This window comes from Arachis hypogaea, chromosome 2 (assembly GCF_003086295.3).
Source record: "Arachis hypogaea cultivar Tifrunner chromosome 2, arahy.Tifrunner.gnm2.J5K5, whole genome shotgun sequence".
Lineage (NCBI taxonomy): Eukaryota > Viridiplantae > Streptophyta > Magnoliopsida > Fabales > Fabaceae > Arachis > Arachis hypogaea.
The window spans coordinates 93,956,129-93,979,529 of NC_092037.1; the positions used below are offsets into that span (position 1 = coordinate 93,956,129).

Consider the following 23,401-nt stretch of genomic DNA (forward strand, 5'->3'; position numbering starts at 1 on the left):
TCTCTAAGACTCATGGTCGATCCTGATGTTTCGGATGTTTTTCCTCCATTATCATGTAAAGGTAAATATAGCTTTGTCTTTGACTCATTGTGAGCTTGTGTAACAACAAACAAAAATCACTTGTTTCTTGTCTTTACAAGCCTACCAACAAAAGTGGACTCATTCAAGATCCACACATGGTAAATTTAAAGTGCTAATTTTATATTGACCATTTTTTAAATTGACAAAAATGAAAAATTTATGGAGTAAATTAAGGAACTAAACACGTTTATTTTTTTTTAACAAAAGGAAGGAAATTCAGTCAAAAGTATGGACCAAACTCAACCTTTGGACGTTAGAAATTGTAACTTCAATAAATATTATAAAAAAGACAAACTATATATATGAACTAACAGACAAAAAAAGAGAAGCATGCATATTTTTCTCCTTGTTAGAATAGATATGGTGGTTAGAAGTTAGAACTACTTTGCCTTCTACTCACTTCCTTACATAGCTAGACAACGAAAATTAATCATTTGTACATTTATAATTCTCATATTGATAAAACTATGGTACATCTAAACTTTAATTACGAAATTTAATTTTGGTAAACAGTTCACAAGTATATCTAATCAATAAAAATAACTATATCTATATTGAGTAAGTGAATAATTATTTAAAAAAACAAGTAAATGACTATACAAAAAATATTTGTCACTTCAATCAAACAATTTTAAATTAATAGGAAATTTTAATACATAACCCTAATCTATAATACTTAATTTAAAGTAACTACTCACATTATGTAAAGTGATAGCAAAAAATTATAAATAATTTGATATATTTAACTAAATTTATATATAATATGTATTAATCTTTTTTGTATTATATTATACAAAGATATATTTATTTAAGTAATCATCTTAATTTAAAACACTATTCCCTTTAAAGAAGAGAAATGTTAGAAGATTATTATAATTTATTATTTTTTATCAATTAATTATTAATATTTAAAAATATAAATTAAAAATATGTTGTTAAATTATTAGACTAAAAGAATTAAATTAATAAATAAAAATAATGATAAAACAATAAATTTTGATAATTTTTTAGCATTTTTTTTAAATGACCTTAATAAAGAAGTATTTCATGGCATAACAATAATCAAAGTTATATCGATAGGGTTTAGCTTGATCCAAATTTATTAACAAAAATATCTGAGAGAGAATTGATACGGATAAATTTTATTAATTTGGAGGTGATTATGAAGCAATAATTAAAAGAGCACGATGAGAAACAAATAAAGTCACGTTTTTCTATTTTTTGGTCTACCCTCTCAAAACACACACACAAAAAACAAGAGAAATTAAAACACAAGTTTGACAAGGGGTGACACTTACCATAACAAAGTCGTAGAAAAGGTCCACAACCACAAGCGTCTCACCCTCCTTCCATTTGTCACCTTAGTGACCACACTCTCATGCTGTCAAATTACTCTTAAAACATTTCTCTCTCATCCACAAAACAATCCAACCCATGACTCCAACTATAAACTAGGACTACTTACCCTTAATTTTCACCGTACAACCCCACAACAACTATCACTACAAGAACAAATTAACTCCACCCCTATTCCTTTCATTCATTCTTAACCCACTTTCCCCCCTTCAATCCTATCTGTCTCTTTCTCTTCTTCTCTCTCTTCCTTCTTTTTTTTTTTCTTTTTTAATTTTTTTATGGCTTTGATTGTGGATCAACAATCAAACTTTAAACACTTCTGTAAAATTTGCAAAAAAGGATTTGGTTGTGGAAGAGCTCTAGGAGGACACATGAGGGCTCATGGAATAGGAGATGAATCAGGTCACATGGATGATGATGACCCAGCAAGTGATTGGGAAGATAGGCTTGGTGGAAATGTTCCACCAAGCAACAAGCGCATGTATGCTCTTAGAACAAACCCTAATAGGTTAAAGAGTTGTAGGGTGTGTGAAAATTGTGGCAAGGAGTTTTTGTCTTGGAAATCCTTTCTTGAGCACGGTAAATGCACCTCCGAGGACGCAGAGTCCCTCGTATCCTCTCCAGGGTCCGATGCTGCTGCTGATGGCATCGGACCTACCAGGAGAGGATGCGGGTGGTCCAAAAGAAAGAGGTCGTTAAGAGCAAAAGTGGGTAGCTTCAATTACAATTGCCCCTCAAGCGAAGAGGAAGACCTAGCGAATTGCTTAATGATGTTGTCCAATGCGATTGTGGACCCTCTGACGTCGGCCGTGGCCGAGCCGGAGGAGTCTTGCGCCTCGGCCAGCAGAGACGAGGAGCAAAGAAGAAACCCTATGAACTTTGTTGCACCATTCTCTTCTTATAAAGTTCCAAACAACGATAACAACAATAACAATAACAACAAGGCGAAAGGTGTTGCTAAGGGCTTGTTTGAATGCAAAGCGTGCAAGAAGGTTTTCAACTCGCACCAAGCGTTGGGTGGCCACAGAGCTAGCCACAAGAAGGTTAAGGGCTGCTTTGCGGCGAGGCTGGACAATCTCGACGACAGCCTCGCCGACGATGACGTCATGACACACGAAGAATTCTTCCCTACAAAATCAAACTCAACATTCCAATTTGATCAAAACCCTCACCATAACTCAGCCACATTGGCCTCATCATCAAAGAGGAAATCAAAGGTTCATGAATGCTCCATTTGCCATAGAAGCTTCTCCTCAGGACAAGCATTGGGAGGCCACAAAAGGTGCCATTGGATCACATCAAATGCACCGGACACTTCCACATTGGCTAGGTTTCAACAATTTCAGGAACATTTGGATCAAATACCAAAGTTTGATGGATCTTCTGAGCCTCTTGATCTCAAACTTGACCTCAACCTTCCTGCACCAACCAATGATCTTTCTAGAAGGAATAACAATGTTAATGTTTCCACAGAAATCTTCTTGCAGCCATGGGTAGGAAGAGCAGGAGGAGGAACCGCCACAAAGGAAAACAATACAAACATGAAAGATGATAGCAACAATAATAACAACAATAGCCAGAGTCAAATTAGTCACCAGCACCCCACCAACCATAACCAAATTGATCATAATGAAAATGTTGGTGTTGACGGGGACAAGAATAATAGTAACCCCAACAACAACAACAACAACAACAACAATAACAATGATTTGATGCAAAGTGTGGATAATGAAGCTGATAGTAAGATCAAGCTAGCAAAACTTAGTGAGCTAAAGGACATGAACATTGGTGGCACTTCTTCACCATGGCTGCAGGTTGGAATTGGTTCAACAACTGCTGATGTTGGCACCGATCAGTAATACATACTTTTTTTTTTCTTTTTTGGTGGGGATAAATCATATAAATACATATATATATATATATATATATATATATATATATATATACTTGCTGATTACTATTGAGTAATCATTTTTTTGTTATAAGATTTTTTTTAAAAAAAAAAGCTCCTATACTGTAATTACTGATACAAACATACAAAAGTTCAATGTTTTAATTTGAACTTACAGGTTTTTTTTAATCTTTTTAAAAACTTTTGTCCTTTGTACAATTTTATGATAAGAAGTTACATTATGAATAAATCAGAAGATTAATTTTTGCATAGCTTTTTGTTAGTTTTGGTATAGAAATTACAAGCAGTTAATTTGTTCCTCTAATGGAGATAATCTTTGCTTAAATAACCGGGTAGCATTATTAGCACAATCCCTGATATTGTTTATTTTCTCTATAAATTAAAGTTTGGTATGTTAGATTTGGAAAAATTAATAAATTAGAGTAATGCTAGCTAGATAGCCTATAAAGCATAGGAGGGGAGAAAAACATGTAAGTCCATAAAACTGCATCCACTTGTAAATAGTTACTATTATATATTTTACTAATACTAATTACTATGCATCTTCGCATTCAATCTATAAATTCTCATTCATTTTAATTAATAGTTTTTTATGTGTTATTTTAAATAAAATATTGAAAGTTGAAACTCTTCATTCACTTGTTGACAATTAGACCAGCGTTAGTTGTTAATCTTTCAATTAATTAAGTCTATATTATAACTATTCTTTTGGTTATGTAGGTATTTGTGCGACGTAACTAAGCTAACTTATGAAGTACTGTTAGTGAAGGAGTTGAGAAGATTTATGAGTGTCACATGTTATAAACTATATGGATAATTGATATGTTTGGTATTTATCGGAATTGTAATGGCTTGATTTGTTTCTTAGTTTGTAACCAATAAAATTGAGAATTGATTTTGTTTGTAAATTTGTCGATTTATTTTACAATTGATTTCAAATTTTTAATTTTAATCGAATTTTATTACAATTGAAATGATTTAGTCCTACAAAAGTAGTAGATGATTGTGTAATATTTTTTATTTTAAATAACAGTGATATTTTATTTAATAAAAAAATATAATATCCAAAAGTCAGAATAAAAAAAATAAAAAAATTTAAATATTCACGATAAGATGAAATTATAAGAAGAAAATAACATAGAAAGACAAATAGAAAAAAAAATCTTTAAACACTATAGATAAAATAAAATAGATAGTTTTTAGTTCAATTTAAGTGATGTTACTAGTATTTTTTTTGAAAATAAAATTCATTAAAACTCTACGAAGAAAATGCACACTATCTTCTTTTTTTTTTTTTGCGAAGGAAGCACACTATCTTAGGAGAGGAAGCATCAGAATTCATAACACAAAAATGAGGTATTCTGTGTGTTTTACTCAAATTTTTGTTAATGTTTAAAAGAAAATATGGGTATCTCAATGTCGCAATTGTAACATTAAATAATATTAAAAGGAATAAAAACAATAAATAAACATATAAATGTAAGATGTCGGTGGCAAAATAAATTGTAGAAATTAAAACAAACAGGAAATTAAAAAGAAGATGAAAGAAGAAACTTGAACGAGAAGAAGATGTAAAAGTAGAGGAATTTTATTAATAAAACTAGGAAAAAGCAAAGTACAAGTGTTTGAGTTCAAAGGAATTACTTAAGATTCCTACTCTGTGATGTCAAGGGGTTGAGAGCGCTTTGGGTTTCTAAGTGTTTTCCAAGAAGAATTGAACTGCCTACAATATTTTCTTAAAGCTCTATTTATAGACTAACCTAATATCAGCTAACAGTTATCATTTGTATTCCACTTGCGAAAAATTTAAATTTCTTATAACTATTCTCACACCTCTTGTGAATTTCAAAAATTAAATAGATAGCCAATTGTAAAATGATCTAATTTAATTTAAAATAGATATAAATATTATATATAGAAACATTATCAAGTAACTAATTATTTCTTTTGATAATTTTCTTATAAAAATTATATTTTGTCTAAAATAATGACCCCAAAAATTTTTTCGCTTGATACGGTAATTGAAAGTGAAAATTTTTTTTGTTTATAATAATAAAAGAAGTATATACAAAGGGTATGTTTATTTATTTTTTATTTTTTATTTTTTATTTTTACCTTTTATATATATATATATATATCTTTTTTATTATTATATATATGTATATATATTTCTTATATTATTTTATTTTATATATATTTATTTATTTATTAAATATATATAAATGATAACAATAAGTATTGATAAGAATGAAATTTTGAGAATAGAAAGCACATAAAAGTACTGTACTATTTTCTCTTTTCTTTGTTATTTTGTTTATTTATTTGTAAATTGGTTAAACAAATAGTAAAATAACTCATACTCTTATCTTCTTGTAATACATGTGAGAGAGAATACGTTAGTGTTAAACTTCTTCTTCAACTTTGTGCCTCTCACTCTCCCCAATTTCATCTACTATGGTGGGCTTCCTCTGTTCACAAGGATTTGATTATACTTAATTCTTCTAATATTTCAGGCAAGAACTTCTTCCACTCCTCCATCTTCATTTTAGAAAATCAATTTTTGATGTAAAATGGATGGAATAGCACCCATTCCATGAATCCAGTCACATCCTAAAAGCAAGTTAAAACCAGCATTTGAAGGAACCACAACAAATAGAGTCGGCCTATTGACAGAACCAATCTCAATTGACAGCAGAACCACACCTCTAACAGAAGAAGTCCTTCCATTAAAATCTGTTACTCCAATGCTACTTTTACTAAGATCTTTTTCGGTCTTTCCAAGCCTTCCCATCATTCTTTCAGGCATGAGATTAACAGCAGCTCCCCCGTCAACCAAAATCTTATTGACTATCCTTTCATCAACACGAGCCTTGATATGCAGTGGTCGCAAGTGTTCCTTATCATTTTCAGTAGGTTTCTCAAATAATCTTCCACTACACATATTGTCATCTAACAATAAGCATTCGCTTCCAGGAAATATATCATAACAATCACCTTCTAATGACTCTACTTTCTGGACTTGACTATACTCCTCAGGCAGTATTGACACCACAGCTATAGGTTGCTTGACACCAAATATTGCTTCTAAGCTGTCATCAAAATCAGTGTCAAAATTATCAGTAATTAAATCTTCATTCTTTTCTCTTTTGTCTTCAACCATCACCTTCTTCCTAGCAAGATTCTTCTTTACATTTTTATTGCATTTAGGGTGACTAGAAGAATTGCCTGTTTCTACAGACTTGGCCATGGTTGGCAAAGGAGAAAAATCTACCCTGTGTCTCTTGTATGGATCCAAAGGAACATACTCAAGTATATTCTCTTTTTGCTCAAAAATTGTAAAAGGAGAATACTTTAGAATATTTTGACAATTTGGCCAAGGAGAATAATCAGAACCTGCTGCATGTTAGGATTATAACAAGAATAAATTGGCTTTGAGGGAATAGGCACATTTTTTGGAATATATATACTACCTCCATCTTGTGCATGATTTATGTTCCATAACTGAGACTTGTAGTACCTGGGCTTAAAAGGTCCAAGTTTCACCCATTTGTTTTTTTCTCTTGCAAAAGCAGTAGGTTGATTCTGTACATTTCTCACATTCTGGACCCATTTATTGTTTGAAATTTTGGTGGGAGAAACTCTTGTCTTTTGAGAAAATCCATCAGATTTTTCATCAATCATGACTACAGTCTTCATCTTCTGGTTGACGGGTTGTACCCAGTGTTGTTGACGCACTTGTTCAAAGGAGCTTGACCGCCCAACTTTTGTTTTCCCTCGACTATCTTCCACTTTAGCTTATTAGTTTCATTTTCTTTTTCAGCAATCTTCTTTCTCAACTCAGCCTTTTCTTTCTCTTCAACTTTGTACTTTTCAAACTCTTTTGCAGCTTCATTGTCAAAAACAGCATTGCACTTTGGGCACATAGCAATGGTGCTATCAGATTCTTTAATTTTCAATAAAAAATCTAAAAGATCCTCGTCAGGACGAGGATAAACTGGCTTCTTTTCTTGCTAAAAAATTCTTAGGTCTTTATTTTCATCTTTAGCACTAACCATTGTGGCATTAACTTCTACCATGTTGACTGACAAGTTGAATGGCTCAACATAATTTGAGTCAGCAGCAAATGGTTCAGTGTCCACCTTCATAGTAGTTTTATCTTCAAACTTCAACCTTCCCTCCTCAATTGCTTTTTGTATCAAATCCCTGAAACGGACGCAATTATTAGTGGTGTGTGAGAACACCTGATGAAACTTACAAAATTTTTTATTCTTTATTTCATCAGCTGAAGGCATCTTTTTTCCTTCTGGTAAACTAAGCTGCTTATCTTTTAATAAAACTTCAAATATTTGATCTGCCTTAGAAATATCAAAAGAATAAGTCTTATTTTCAGTTTTGGAATATGAAAAAACTTTTTCTTTTCCTTTAACAGGCTTCAAAGATTTGTATACATAAGAAGGATCCCCACGCAATTCAGCAATATAAACATCTTTCTTATCTGAATCACTACTATCGAAAAAACAATCAACATATGCAACCTTTTTTGAAAATTTCTTTTTCTTTTTTAATTTGTTCTATTTGTCTTACTCTTTCAGCTAATTAGAAAAGATATAAAGTATATTGATTGACAAGTTTCTTCCTAACTCCAAATTCTAACCCATTAGTAGCCATTTTGACAACTTCAGTTTCTGGAATCGGAGTACAACACTTATTTCTCATGTTTCTAAACCCTGCCAAATAAGTGCCAATGGATTCTTCTTGTGCACGTTTGACAGAGAATAAATCCGTAAGACTAACTTTCAATTCACCTCGGAAAAACTGATCATGAAAATTTCTTTCTAACTGCGCTCAAGAATGAATAGAATTTGGTCTCAAGTTGGAGAACCATGTAAATGCATTTTTTGTTAAAGAAGAAGGAAAATATCTCATATTGAGATATTCATTAGAAGCTGCTTCCCCAATTTCAACAGTATATCGAGCAATATACTCTACTGTAGACTCATTTTCTTCTCCAAAAAATTTTATAAGAGATTTTGGAATTTTCCAACCCCTTGGTTGTTAGACACATTCAGGAAAAGCAGATACAAAATATGGCCTATTTAAGCAACCAACATTAAATCTCAAACGGTTTAAAACTTGTTCGACATTTCTTGCTAGATTATAATGCCCCCCTAAGTTGTTTTGCCTAAGTCTTTCTAACATATCATCAGCATTTTGACCATGTCTAGGCATATGGACATCATAATTAGGAATTGCTCCACCGTTCTGATTGACATTATCAAATCTTAAACCCAAGTTGTCATTTTCTTCTAAATTTACCACAGTAGAAATCCTATTGACTTGCCTATTTAATTGTTCAATTCTAGTGTTTGTGTTTTCTAAAAGAGGATTTAAAACTGTCACCACTTGATGAGTTAACATGTTTATTAGATCATGGTGGCTTTCATCCATCTATTGCCTAATATTTGCTAAAGATCCTACAGTTTGACTAGGTTGATTAATAGACATTACTCTTGACATGTCAGGAAATACAGGTAAAAATTTTTCAACCCTAGTGACAGTAGATGTAGTAGAATTAGATGCACCGTTATTTCCTGTATTAATAGCATGTGAAAAATTTTGTTGTGATAAGTGTGAACCTGACGCCCCAGAAACAGGTACATTTGACATGTCATATGGATTTTGATAAATAGGATTTTGAAAAGTTGAGTAGAGAGGCACATACAATCCTTGTGTCACCATGGAGGGGACATACCCCGGTGGCAAGTCATATGGCGGCCACCCCACAGTATTTATGTGAGTTGCATTTAACCCTGTATGGACATGGCCAACGCCATCATGCCTTACTAACATCAAGGTAGGCTCTGCGTTTGAAATCACAGGAGAATTTCCGGATTCATTTCCTCTAATCCCATCACTAGAAGTAGAAGAAGATGCTGTAGAAGTATTTGACATGTCAACTAACGCTAATTTCCTTGGCTCTGGACGCACGAACTTACCACTGCGCAACCACATGCAAACTCAAAAACTCCTGGTTTTCCTTTTGACAATTACAATTTATTGACAATGTCCCACCGGGCGTGCCAACTTGTTTTACTCAAATTTTTGTTAATGTTTAAAAGAAAATATGGGTATCTCAATGTCGCAATTGTAACGTCAAATAATATTAAAAGGAATAAAAGCAACAAATAAACATATAAATGCAAGGTGTTGGTGGCAAAATAAATTGCAGAAATTGAAACAAACAGGAAATTAAAAAGAAGATGAAAGAAGAAACATGAACGTAAAAGAGAAGAAGATGTAAAAGTAGAGGAATTTTATTAATAAAACTAGGAAAAAGCAAAGTACAAATGTTTGAGTTCAAAGGAATTACTTAAGATTCCCAATTTTAGTTTGGGATGCCAAGGGATTGAGAGCGTTTTGAATTTCTAAGTGTTTTCCAAGAAGAACTGAACTGCCTACAATATTTTCTTAAGACTCTATTTATAGACAAACCTAATGTCAGCTAACAGCTACCATTTGTACCCCACTTGCAGAAAACTTGAATTTCTTGTAACTGTTTTCGCACCTCTTGTGAATTTCAAAAATTAAATAGATAGCCAACTGTAAAATGATCTAATTTAATTTAAAATAGATATAAATATTATATATAAAGACATATAAATATAAATATTATATATAGAAACATTACCAAGTAACTAATTATTTCTTTTGATAATTTTTTTATAAAAATTATATTTTGTCTAACACTGTGTTTGGAAGGTTTCATGCTAATTGTTACTTAAATTATTTTTTATTAATTTAATATTAATAATAATTAATTATAATATAATAAAATTTTTAAAATGAATAAAAATAAAAAATTAAAAAAATATATTTTATATTTAGTTTTATATATTTTTTATATATTCTTATTATAATTAATTATTATTAATATCAAACAAATACAAAAATAATCTAGATAACACTAGCACTTTACTTCTTGCTCCCTTCTCCTTCTTCTATTCTCACCATTTCTGTTATTCTCATGTACCTAATCTTGATGATAACACCGTGTTTGAATTCAATCCTAATGTTGATGATGATGTTTTCTCCTTCAATCGCTCATCAATTGGCGCCATCCTCTTCTCATGTTGAAATTAGTAAACTTTTTAAATCTTTTGTAAGGAAAAAATACTTTCACGGCTGTTTCACTTTATTTTTTTTTCACAATTAGAGTACAGGAATATTGCTCCTAGCTTCATTATTCTAAGCATGTTGATTGATTGTTTCTGTTAAATGAATTATGTGGATTTTTTTTTTATTTGGCAAGATTTTTATTAGTCAGATTATTTTTTAATTAATTTAATATTAGTGATAATTAATTCTAATAGAAGTACATAAGAAGTATTAAGGTTAATTATAATTTTTTTAATTTTTTTATTCATTTAAAATTTTTAAACTTAGTAAAAAAAACTGAAAAAAAATATTTTATAATAACCTTATGTACTCTTTATGTATTTCTATTATAATTAATTATCATCAATATTAAATTAATAAAAAATAATTTAAATAACCGTTTTTAGGATGAGTTATCAATTGAATATCATAATTTTGACAACACTCATGACAGGCTTGTGCATTACTAGTTAAGTCGGATTTGGAATTTTCAGAGCAAAAAAATATCAACTTAACGAAGTTACATATGGCACCTTAATCAACGGACTTTATAAGATAAGACAAATAAGAGCTGCAACTAGGGACGGATTTAGAGATGGACGATTAGTGACTTTCACCCTTCAAAATTTTAAAAAATTATATATATATATAACATATGTATTTTAATAATTTTATACGTATTATTTTTTGTTATGAAATAAATTTATATCTTAATTGTTTAACTCACTAATATTATATCCTTAATGTTGATGATGCTATTTTTTCTTTCAATTGCCTCATGAATCGGCCACATACTTTCTTATATTGAAATTGGTAAGCTGCTTAATTCTCTTATTTGGGAGAAACACTTTCACTGCTATTTCACTTTTTCTTTTCTTTTTCACTGTTAGAATTCAGGGTATTGCTCTAACTTCATTACTATAAACATGTTGATCGATTGTTTCCGTCAAATGGGTCATATGAGTTATTCTTTTTCTTTATTCGAAAAAATTCTTATTATATTATTTTTTATTAATTTAATATTTATGGTAATTAATTATAATAAAAGTATATAAAAAATACTCTATGATCACTTTTTTTTAAAATTCAGTTTGTAACACTAAATTTCTCCCACAACATCTAAAATCTAAGATGAATTAAGCTAAAAGACTCTTTTTCTATATGATTATGTAATATAATTAAAGATAAATAACAAAAATATAACATCATATACCCAAATTACTTCCATTCTTATTAATTTTGGATCTAATCATAAAAGTTGATTATATTTGCAAACCAATTCGCATTATCATTTAGTCCAAACTTAATATTTAATTTACAAAGTTATCACATTTAATCCAATTCAATTCATCTTCATTAAAATCAGCTCAATTCCAAAAATTATTACTTCTAGACATACTCTATCATTTTTTTATTTTTTTTTTATTTTTCATCTAATTTTTTTTAGAAGCGTATTAGTTTACTTTACAAAATATGAAAACATATTTAATTTGATTTTTTATATTGTGATTATCGCTCACATAGACCTCTATCTATACTTTAAGTGGAGCCTAGCTAATCCAAAAGTATCACACTTAAGTTGCAAACTCTAACAAAATCATGTGATGCAAGCTTAAGTTAGCAAGTTGATTGTAGTGTATTTAGTCTATTAATTAAGTGATTAATATGAGTTAGAATTAGATAGGATTCATTGTTTTAAAAGCAATTAATAAAATTGCTTAGCATCATCTTCTAATGTTAATTATATCTTTTTGGAATGCCTTAATTGAAGGTTGCAATGTTAGGGGGAAGAAGGGAAGCTAAATACAAAGGGATCTAACTAAGATTGCCCAAGCTGCTGATACCTCTTCTCGAGAAGGTGTCAGCAACCTATTACTAGGTATACATATGTCATTAATATTTATTTTCTGTAAATTATTGTAGTATGATTCACTTTCTTTATAGTTTGTACATCTCAAAACTTTAATTTAAATATGATAGAATTGCATTGTATGCTCCATCAAATTCGAAAACGAATATTTTAAAAAAAAATTGTGTTTTTTAACAAAAAATATCAGAAAAAATCTAAATAAAAATTTAATTATAAATTTTTAAATTATAAAAATCTAATTAAAATTTGATAAAACTATAAAAACTAATAAAATAATTAAATATTTTTTACAAAAATATTATTCATATACTAAAATTAGCTTACTAAAATCAGTCACCAATATATTTGTATATAAATATATGTGTAGTTTAATTTATTTATTAGAGATATAACCATTAATATTATCTTTTCCTATTAGCTTAAGTTTTAGAATAAGTAATTTCATGACATTATTTTTAACATGTATTTTATATTGATTGCTAATTTTAATACACACTTAGCATAATCATATTTTTTATATCCATCATTCTTTGTATTTCTAACCCCAAAGATATACAGAATATAGTCATTGTTAAGATCATTACATTGTTCATACAAGGTTTCATTTATGATGCATTAATTTGTTACACTAATCTTCTCTTTCGGAGACAATATTAGCTTTGCATCAGAATCCTGTATTGCAGGATATTCATATGTAAGCAATAATTCATTTAATTTCTTCTCATTTCCAAAGTAAAAAACTATCATTTTCTAGATATCAATTATCATTGTATCAAACAATATCTTTTGTAGGTGGATCTTAAGCTGAGTAGGGAAGATGGAGAGAAGTGCTATACTCAATTATCACATGAAGAGAGAGCCAAATTTGACAGACATTAGTCCACTTTAATAGCAAAGAGAATATTAGTACAAGAAACTAGAGTGCAATTAAATTAAATAAACTATTTGTTGCTCTATCAAATTTTCAAAATAATAAATTATTTATAAGGAGAGAGTATAAATACTAAATAGAAGCAAAGTCATTGTTACACAAGATATTGGTTAGATAGATTATTTTCTTTTGTATTTACATTTTGGGAAGAAACAAAGATAGTCAAATATGTAAGTCCACGCTCCAAGCAGTAAAGGTGACATTTTTAGATTGGGGAGTAAAAGGGTCCATGTTTATGTTAAAGTGCTATTTAATGTATCACAAAAAAAAAAGGTGCTATTTGAGGTAAAAGATATATTTTTTTGTTCTTCTATTTTTTAGCCGAACAATTTTGACGATGATAATCAAAGGGCAAACTTAGCTACCAATATACTAATACAAATATTGACTGCCCACCTCTAACAATTTATAATGAAAATCGCCTAGAGTAAGATTCTTACTAAATTAATAAATATGTACGTTGCACTTAATCTTTTTCTTCTTGACCTTTATTCTTATAAAATGAATTATCTTCATTCTTCATTCAAAATCACTATTCACTATAGTATAACCCATTCATAATTGGCACTTAGCTAGGTTTCTTGAGCATTTAATTAAAAAAATTATTAATAACAATATCTTTGCTTTTATAGTTTGCAGGAATTAAATGATGTGGGGAGCATGTATGTGGGAAAATGACAAAATGTTCTAGCCTGAGACTTGTTTATGTTCTTATTATGACCTGACCTGTGTTGTCTCCAATCCAGTGCCCCTTTTGTGTCTCCTACAAATGCGCCAAACTATTACAGATAAAAAACTGCTAAAAAAAATATCAAAGATTCACAAATCACAATATGCTTAGTTTCTTACTGTTAAATATACACTTTCTAAGCCATCAAATTTCTTGAATAATACTACAGAAGCCGACAAAGGCAAATAGTTATACTCATTGCAAACACATTTGAAATGTTTTTGAGCAACCTATGACCATTGATAATTAATTCTTAACCACCAGCAGTGTTTCGATCTCTCTTTAAATTAGCAACACCTACTCATGTTTATTGTTCAACACAGAGACAGATATACATATACTTCCATGCCTTTCCGACATAAATAACTTCAGGTGCCATAATCTTGAAAACAAAGCAAGGAATTCACGGTACTTGTCACCAAAAAGTGAAGAGTGCAGCAAAGCTTCTTTGGAAAGCATGGATCAAAATCAACAAAATGCCTTTGCATTCTTCATTGTCAAAATATTGTAACTCCAGATTTTTAAAATATTGCCATGGTAACATGTTGAAGTTACCTTATGCTCATTAACTTTCATCCATTTATTCTACTATAGTAGAGCATAGCTTCTCATAAACTGGTTTACTCAAGTTAACAATCAAAGTTTTTTCCTTTTATATTTCTATTTTCTAGGACTTATGTTGGAAATGGATGATCAAAAATAAACTAGGAATCTTAACAAACCTTTATCGCTCAAGAAGATAATGAGCCATGCCTTCGCTATTTTTCCTCTTCTCCAATGTCGTCATTGTCGTTGCTGCTGCTTTCATCCTGCAAAGTCGAATTAATAGAAGAACGACCACGACGTCCCATAGCAACAAGATCAAGAAGCCTTCTCCTTGCAACATATACAGGATTTGGTTCAATTAAACAACCTCGTTCATAAGCTTCCCTCAAGAAAACGGTATGTCGTTTCCCCTTTGTTGATAGATAGAAGATCCCGGGATGATCCAAGAACAGGTCCCTTATGTTGAAGTCAATCCCAAACCATTTTCTGAATTGGCTGATCTTTTCAACTTCTACCATCTTCTCCACAGTTAAACTTAGGAACTCGTGAACAATTGACACTGCTCGTTTCTCCATGGCCATCAATGCTGCCTTAGACTTCTTTTTCTCCACCACAACCACCTCATAAGGCCCAACATATGGCAAAGTCTGCCATTCTTTCACCTTGGCCTTGAAATTCTTGCCTAGTTTCATCCCTGGAGGATACCCGTGCTTGAAACTGAACTGCAATTCTGTCCTTACATTGCAATCCTCCTTGCAGCACTCAACAACCCTCCAATCCTCAATGGCTGCTCTAAAACCATTTCGAGGAACACCTTCAACCAGCTTCAACAAATGAGTGTTAGGTTCATGAGCATCACACAGCTTGAAAACACTAGGATTTGCAGATATAACTGAGTCCTCGAAATTATCAGGCAGACCAAGCTCCCTCCAGACCTTGAAAATCGCGCGAAGGGGAACTGTCTTGGACGCAGACATGGACAATATCCGAACCAATCGATCAACCACCATTGGCAAAGAAGAATTAATAGCCTTCTCTTCCTGCTTGGAAACATCAAGAGCAGCATCTGTGAGCCTGCAAAAAGGCTGCAACTTGGAGGGGTCATAATAAATTTGGAAGATGTGAGGAAACTTGCGGAGGAAGGAAGTGGCACCGCGGTTGAGATGGAGTTTCTGGGAGAGCCTGGAGAGGAAGTCAATGGACACGGACGGATTCCTGGGGTTTGCGAGGATGAGATCTTGAATGGCAATGACTTTGAAGAGGCTCTTGTACTTGTCCATGAGCTTCTCAAATGTAGGGTCTCGAACTCTCGAGGCCACATACTGAGCCGACGTAGTTTTTGATCGAATGGAGATTGAGAAACCAAATGAGTGCTTCTGTTTGATCAAAATTTTCATAATGTGGATTCCCATTGTTCGTCTCTATGCCTTGCAAATTCTTTTTGGCATTTCATCAAACACTTGGGGGTGAATTACCAGAAGAAGAAAACAATGTGCCACTTGAATGATCATAGAGAGCTTGATTGGAAATAAAGTTGATGACAACAGCGACTTGAAGTCCTGTAAATCCATTGGATTTCTTATGTATATATTTGACAGCAGAAACTCATCGAATTTGAACTATTATATGTAGTCTAGCACAGTAGCAGAAGCTCTAACCACGAGACAACCTCTAATCATTGCAAATAATTTATACTTGCAATTTGAGAAGGCTAATGATGTGTCTCCTATCTATGCCAATTTTGTTTATTAGTAAATAAGGTTTAGTGATAAAATTTTCAGTGGTTATTCTAAATCTATAAGACATCTTTGTGTGAAGATATAGTAAATTGTTAGAAAATTTGATATGCTTGATATATATATTTAAATGAATTATCTAATAATTTATAATATGGTAAAAAATACTTTCGTGAAAATAATTACCAAAATCTTAAATAAATAAATAAAAATATTCAACTTACTCATTTACAAATCAATTGCATTTTTAATTTCTTTATTTTTTTTTATTGCTATAATACTACATACATAACATTTATCTTCTAGTAAAACTTCTAAGTAATTTTTTTGAAAGATGTAGAAAGAAAAATTCATAGAATAATGGTGAAATCATTTTATAATTGTATAGCTATTCCCCTTATTTTAGATACTTATAATTAATTATTAAAAATGAAAGTGTCTAGGTTACAACCAATTCAATTATTGTATTCATTATTTATTAAATAAAAATGAACAATTTTAGTTTTTTTTTATCTATATATCAAAATGTTATTACAGTTAACAAGTCTGAGCATAATAAAATTTAATTTTTTTCTTTTTTTTTTTTGAAAAGTTAATACCTTTCTACTTATCTTCTAATATTTGGAGAAAAGAAAGTACATGTAATGTATTGTTAAAAAATATATTATTAATTTTTAATATTATTTTATATGTTAAACTAATATTAATTAATTGTTTTTTTTATACTAAGATATTATTTCGGACATTTTTCTGTTTTACTAAGATTTTTTTGTGTGGAACATTTTTCAATTTCTTCTAGCACCTATAATGTGAACTATGAGTCTATGGCGGGACGGTTCTACCAAGAGGCTCTTTGATATATTGTAGCCTCTTTCTTTTTTGTGACACACTCTTAATAATTAGCTATTAGCAAACTTAAAAGGACGGTGTTCCTGTGTGAATCGAGACGCTCCGAGGTGTAGCTCATCCTGCTGAAGTTTAGACCGGCTTTTGTTGGAGCGGCAGGGTGGAACGTCGTCTCCTTGTGAGGGCGGCGACGTCGGACACCTGCAAAAAGACTCCGACGCTTAAGTGAGTATGAATGTGAGAGTATTCAAAGTAGAATAGAATGAATTGCGTACCTGTGACTAAGTGAGTCACTTGTATATAATGGAGTTACTGAAGGCAGTTATCCGTATCGTTTGTTACCGGTTTGGGCAGGGTCTTAGTAATTCTGTGGAGAGACTTGCGGGGGAGTTGTGTGCTGATCCTGGTTCCGAGATTATTGGTATGGACCGGTTTAGGCTAACGGATCATAGCCCCCAAGGTTGACCTGTTTCGGAAATCGGGCTATAAACAGGTTAAGCTTTTATGAGTTATAGCTCGGAACGAGGATCTGAGGTAGGTTGTTTGTCACTAGTGACTTTGGAGTGTGGTGGTTTTGATGTTTTGATGTGCCGAGCTATAGCTCGGAGCCCCTAAACTTAACTCGTTTATTATCGAATTTGAAAAGAAGAAAATGTCAATCTTTTGAATTTTTGTGGTAATCCTTTCGGGAGTGTTTTTAGAAGAGAGAGAGAGAGAATGTTGGAAAAGACAGTTTCATTTAATGCATGTTAGTAATTGGAACAGCGGTGAGATATCGCCATTGATTTGCGTTTTTGGTTTTATCATCAACGACTGGGGTTTGCTTTTGAAGGTGTAACGTTTACAGAAGTTGTGGGGTAGTGGGATGGTGGGTGGTTTTTGCTGGATTCTTTGAGTATCCGCTTTTGGGGTTTTTTCCTTTTCAGTTGTGTTTGCGGAAGATGAGTAAGAAAGGTTAGTTTCTCTTCTCTTGTTGTCTTTTTGTTTTCTGTGTGCATGTTTGTTTTCGAAATGGAGAAGGGAAAAAAGGTTGAGATAAGGACAGCTGTTAGTGGTAAGAAGGAGGTTAAAATTGTAGAAGATGTGTAGGTTTGGGATCCTGCAAATTCGTTTTCTTGGGTGGCGGAGTCAGTCAAGGGGTATGCTTTTATGTTTGACGACGAGCAGAGTGTATCGCAGTTAGGGTTAGTTTCTTCGTGGGTTAGAGAAGGTAGTGATATCAAACTTAGGTTTGTGCCATGCAGTGCTAATGATCGCGTCTTTCATCGCGAGGAGGGGTTTGAGTTCTTCTTCATGTATAGTTGTGTTTTTGTTGACTTAGGTGTGAAGTTCCCTTTTTCTGAGTTTGAACATGGCGTGTTGATGCAGCTTAAGTGTGCACCGTCATAGTTGCACCCTAATTCTTGGGTGTTTGTTAGAGCTTTTGAGATTCTGATGGGGTATTTAGAGATCGAGACTTCGTTGGAAGTCTTTTTTGCATTGTTTCAGTGTAAGGGGGTTAAACGAGTTTGTTAGTTGAATCTGGCCAGTGCCCATGGTCGTGCCATTTTTAGTTTGTATGGTCTTCTTATAAGGGTTTTAAGTCTATGTTTTTGAAGATTGGTGTCGCTGAGGGTGAATTTCCTTGGTTCGTTGATGAGTGTCTGTTGGAGAGGTTTCCTTTGTTCTAGGTTCCGAGGCCTAGGCAGATATTTGGTGTGGATGTGATGGAATATAGGAATGAGATAATTGTGGAGTTCTTAGTTAATCATATATCCTCTTCCGGTCAATTGTCTGTCGTTGAACTTCTTGAGTTGGAGACGGATAAGGATGCATTGGCTGGATATATAGGTAATTATTGTGTGTTCTTTGTTTGCATATGATTTGTTTTGTTTTGTAATTCCTTTGTTGCTTATTTGTTTTATTTTCAGACTAAAAACGTTGATAAGCAGGGTTCGAGTAGTCATATTATGGCAGAGAAAGGTGCCGAGGTTGATAAGCTATCGCTTGCTAAGAAAATTAGTTTTAAGTGAAAAAAGGGTGAAGGAAAAAAGGAGAGGCCAGTGTAGTTGGCCGGGGATAAGCTCGACGGGAAAGATATTGATTTAGAGGTCGTGAAAAAGTTTACGGCAAATTAGAAGGCGCTGCATGGCTATACAAGGGATGAGGACTTGACCTCGCTGTGGAGTGAACATTTTCCATTTACTATAGTTGCTGATGAGTATTGTCAGAGCCTTGCCGACATCAAGCTTGTTCACGGTGTTGGGGATGTTGGTGTTTGTCAGTATCTGCAGGTAAGTGTTGTTTTGTAGGTTTTCTTGTTTGCATTTGTGTTATTTTTGTCTGATTTGCTTTTATTGTTTGTAGGTGATGGGAGATTGGCTGATTTCCATTGGTCAAACTCAAGAGCTAAAATATGCTAGGGACACTTTTGACAGAGCCACGGTTGATCAGCTAATACAGGATAATTTGGAGAAGGGGGATAAGCTTCGTACTGATCTGGATTTGGTGGATTCTTTGCAAGGAAAACTGACAGTCACCGAGGATGTTGGGAAAAAGCTTGGTGAGGAGAAGACTGCTTTGGAGGCTAGGTTGATAGTTCTTGGTGTTGAGAAGAAACAGCTTGAGACTTAGAAGGAGGATCATGGGCTCGAGATGTTCGCTGCTGGCTTTGAGAGAGCGGTTGAGCAAGCAAAACTTCTAGTGCCTGCTGCTGATTTGTCTGCGATGGATCCGTGTAAATTTGTAGTTGGCAATGAGTTGGTTGATGATGATGATGGTGTTGAAGGGGAGGGTGAAAACCCAAATGTTTAGCTATAGTAGATTGTTGTTTTTGCGTATGTGGTTTGGAACTTTTAGGCTTATAGCCGTTAGCTCTGTTTAATGTTCTTATTTTGAACTACTGGCTTTAACCAAACAAATTTAATAATGTTAAGATTTGGTTGCATGTTTATATAACATGTTTATTTTTGTGGGAAAATACTTTTGAGTATTCGTACTTTTGAGTTAGTATTGTTTGTTGGTAGTATTCGGCCGAGTAGCATAGAGAATTAAAAGTAAGTTATGTATGTTGTATTGTAATATGATTATTGAAAGAGTGCGGGGTGGTGTGCCTCATTAAAATCTCTCCAGCAAAATCCTCCTTGGGGATAAAATCTGGTAGTAGAAAAAAGAGTGCATCACCGTGTCCGACTTATAGACTAACTGAAATACATTCTTAAAGAAGATATGTTCCAACTGTTTGGTAGGATAGTTCCATCAAGCTTTTGTAGTTTGTAGGCTCCTTTGCCAATGACTTTTTGGATCCAGAACGGGCCTTCCCAATTGGCACTTAACTTGCTGTGTCCTTGTGGTTTTCGTACATCTTCAATTCTCCTTAGAACGAGGCCCCCTTCTAAGAATGTCCTCGATTTGAGTTTTTTGTTGTATTTCCGAGCTATAGCTCGTCTAGCAGCTAGTTGTTGTAGTGTTGACTTGTTTCACTTTCTTCGACGAGGTCAAGCTTGGTTTTTCTATTTTTGATGTTGTCACTTTCGTTGACATTTGTAGTTCTAAGATTTTGTAGGGAGATCTCAATGGGTAACATGGCGTCACATCCGTATACCAACCTGAAAGGGGTTTTCCTTGTTGATGATTATTCTATTGTGTTATAGCTCCACAGTACTTCAGAGATAAGCTCGGCCCATTCTTCTTTTGAGTCTTCGAGTTTCTTTTTAAGGCCCTGTAAAATGATCTTATTGGCAGCTTCTGCTAAACCGTTAGTTTGTGGATGTTCAACAGACGAGAACTGTTGAACTATTTTGAAATTTCGTAAGAAGTTTGTGAATTTTTATCTATAAATTGTCCACCGTTACCGGTTATAATGGATTGAGGAATACCAAATCGGCAGAGTATGTTTTTCCTTACAAAAGAAATCATCTTTTCGAAAGTTATTTTTGCCAATGGTATTGCTTCTATCCACTTTGTAATATAGTCAATAGCAACAATTAAAAATTTAACCTGGCCTGGAGCGGGAGAAAAAGGTCCGAAGATGTCTAACCCCCACTTGTTGAATGGCCAGCTTACCTCGGACGAGTGTAACTGCTCGGCTGGGTTATGGATGATTGGAGTGTGACGTTGGCAGTGGTCACAATGTTTAACTTTATGCATGCAGTCTTATTGTAACGTCAACCAATAATAACCCGCTTGGAGAATTTTGGAGACTAAACTTCGGCCTCCTATATGTGTTCCGCATACTCCTTTGTAGACTTCGTCCATTGCTAACTTGGCATCCTCCGTGTTTAGGCATTTAAGGAGAGGTCTTGCAAAGCCTCGTTTGTATAGCTCAGTACCGAGTAGTGTGTAAAAACCTGCTCTTCTTTTGAATTTTCTTTTATTTTGAATGTTGTCGGGTATGTCACCTGTTTGCAAGTAACTTATGAAAGGTGTTCGCTAGTCATCTTCCTGCAAGATACTTGAAATTGTTGTTAGCGTAACACTTGGTTCATCGAGCGTTAGTTGGGATAATATAGATGTCTTAGTTTGACTTCTTGTTGTTGCTAATTTTGAAAGGATATCTGCTCTATCATTTTGTTCCCGAGGTATATGTGATATATCAAAATTTTGGAAACCGTTGGCAAGGTTATTGATAATGGTGTTGTATTTTTCTAATAATCGATCCTTTACCTGCAGGGACAGACCCAGGCACAACAATGAGGGGGCACTTGCCCCCATGGTGTTTTTAATTTTTGTTTTAAAAAATATAGTTATATATAATATGCCCCACTTTAAATTTTAAATGACCCCACTACAAATAAAATAAATTCAATTAGCTAAAGTTTTAAGTTTACTTTTTTATTTTTCTATCATTTTGACTATTATTTAACCTAATCAAATTTAATTATTGTACCGTCACTCTTTTATTCTCTTAAACCCTCTTCTTATTTTTATATTTTTAATATTCTTTTTCTATTCCTTATCTAGTGGTTATCTTCTCTTCATCAAAAAGTAAATTTTAAATTCTCTAATTTTTTTATATAACTCTTCATGACTCTATGTATCTTTTAATTTCATTGTTTTTCTTTTTGATATTTTCAATTGCAATTTTTAATTCAAACAATTATAGTTTAGGTATTAATCTAATATTTTATTTTTTCATGACTTTATATATTTTATTTTATTCTCAATTTATTCATCTTTATTATTTATTTTTTATCTTTTATTCTATTATATGTACCTATGTTGCATATAAAATTTTAAAATGAACTGATTAATTTACTAATTTAGAATATATTTTTTATTTTTAAAAATAATAATAAAAAATATTTTAATTACAATATATAATTAAACAGATGCATAAAATCTTTTATCTAACATTATATTAAAATTAAATTAAAAAAATATATAACAAATTTAATTATTTAAAAAAAAGAAAAAAATTGTAAATTATGTTTCTATTATTTTATATAAACATATTTTTCATATAAAGATTTAATTTTTCTAGTATTTATATATAATTCTAATTTCAAATTATAAATACTAATGTATTATTAGGCGTTAATGTGCCAGTTAATTCAGTCATTCATTATTAAATGTCTATAAAAAATTAGTTAGGATAATAAGTTATCTATAATTTAATTAAAATATTTTAATTTCAAGTTTTAGAAATAAAAAATATTTTGTTATAAATTATATATAATGAATAGTATTTTAAGAATAAAAGTGTTCACTAACTCTTTTTAATTTTTATATCTCCATATAATTAATAATATTTAACAAAATTTATTTAGTATATATATTTTTGCCCCCACTCCTAAAATTTTTTGGGTCCGTCACTGTTTACCTGAAAATTACCTGTTACCTGTTGTACTACGAGTAAGGAATCGCATTTGACGGTTAGCTGTGTTATGCCTATTGTGTAGGCCAGTTGTAATCCTGCTATTAGCACTTTGTATTCTACTTGGTTATTGCTCGTATGGAAAGTAAATTGTAGAGATTGCTCTAAGGTTGTAACTTGTTCGTCCTCAAGTAGTATTCCTGCTTCGGAGCCCTTGCTGTTTGAAGCTCCGTCGACATATAGTGTCCATTTGTTATCCGTAAGACCTGTTTCTTCTAAGGTTTGTTCTACAATGAAATTGGCTAATGCTTGAGATTTGATGGCTCTTCGAAATTGGTACTGGATGTCGTATTCTGACAGCTCGATTGTCCATTTAACTAATTTATAATTTACTTTCTATTTTATATTATTATTATTGATTTTTTAAGATATGATTTAGATTTA

At 32.0% G+C, this 23,401-nt stretch overlaps 2 protein-coding genes across 2 annotated transcripts; one reads left to right on the forward strand and one right to left on the reverse strand.

The window, feature by feature from the left end:
• Positions 1-1,537: 1,537 nt before the first annotated feature.
• On the forward strand, positions 1,538-3,296 carry LOC112720137 (uncharacterized). Its single transcript, XM_025770968.3, has one exon. The coding sequence runs from the start codon at positions 1,716-1,718 to the stop codon at positions 3,294-3,296; it is 1,581 nt and encodes a 526-aa protein (XP_025626753.1). The 5' UTR covers positions 1,538-1,715.
• Positions 3,297-13,845: 10,549 nt separating this feature from the next.
• On the reverse strand, positions 13,846-16,242 carry LOC112751806 (protein ROOT PRIMORDIUM DEFECTIVE 1). The gene is made up of 2 exons (XM_025801073.3): positions 14,758-16,242; positions 13,846-14,068 (listed from the first exon to the last, which is right to left on the reverse strand). Exon 1 carries the CDS (start codon positions 15,991-15,993, stop codon positions 14,794-14,796), a length of 1,200 nt encoding a protein of 399 aa, XP_025656858.1. The 5' UTR covers positions 15,994-16,242; the 3' UTR covers positions 13,846-14,068; positions 14,758-14,793.
• Between the last annotated feature and the right edge of the window lie 7,159 nt (positions 16,243-23,401).

Excerpts from the sequence above, each read along its gene's own strand:
- LOC112720137 (XM_025770968.3), top strand. The coding sequence starts at position 1,716 with ATGGCTTTGATTGTGGATCAACAATCAAACTTTAAACACTTCTGTAAA.
- LOC112751806 (XM_025801073.3), bottom strand. The coding sequence starts at position 15,993 with ATGGGAATCCACATTATGAAAATTTTGATCAAACAGAAGCACTCATTT.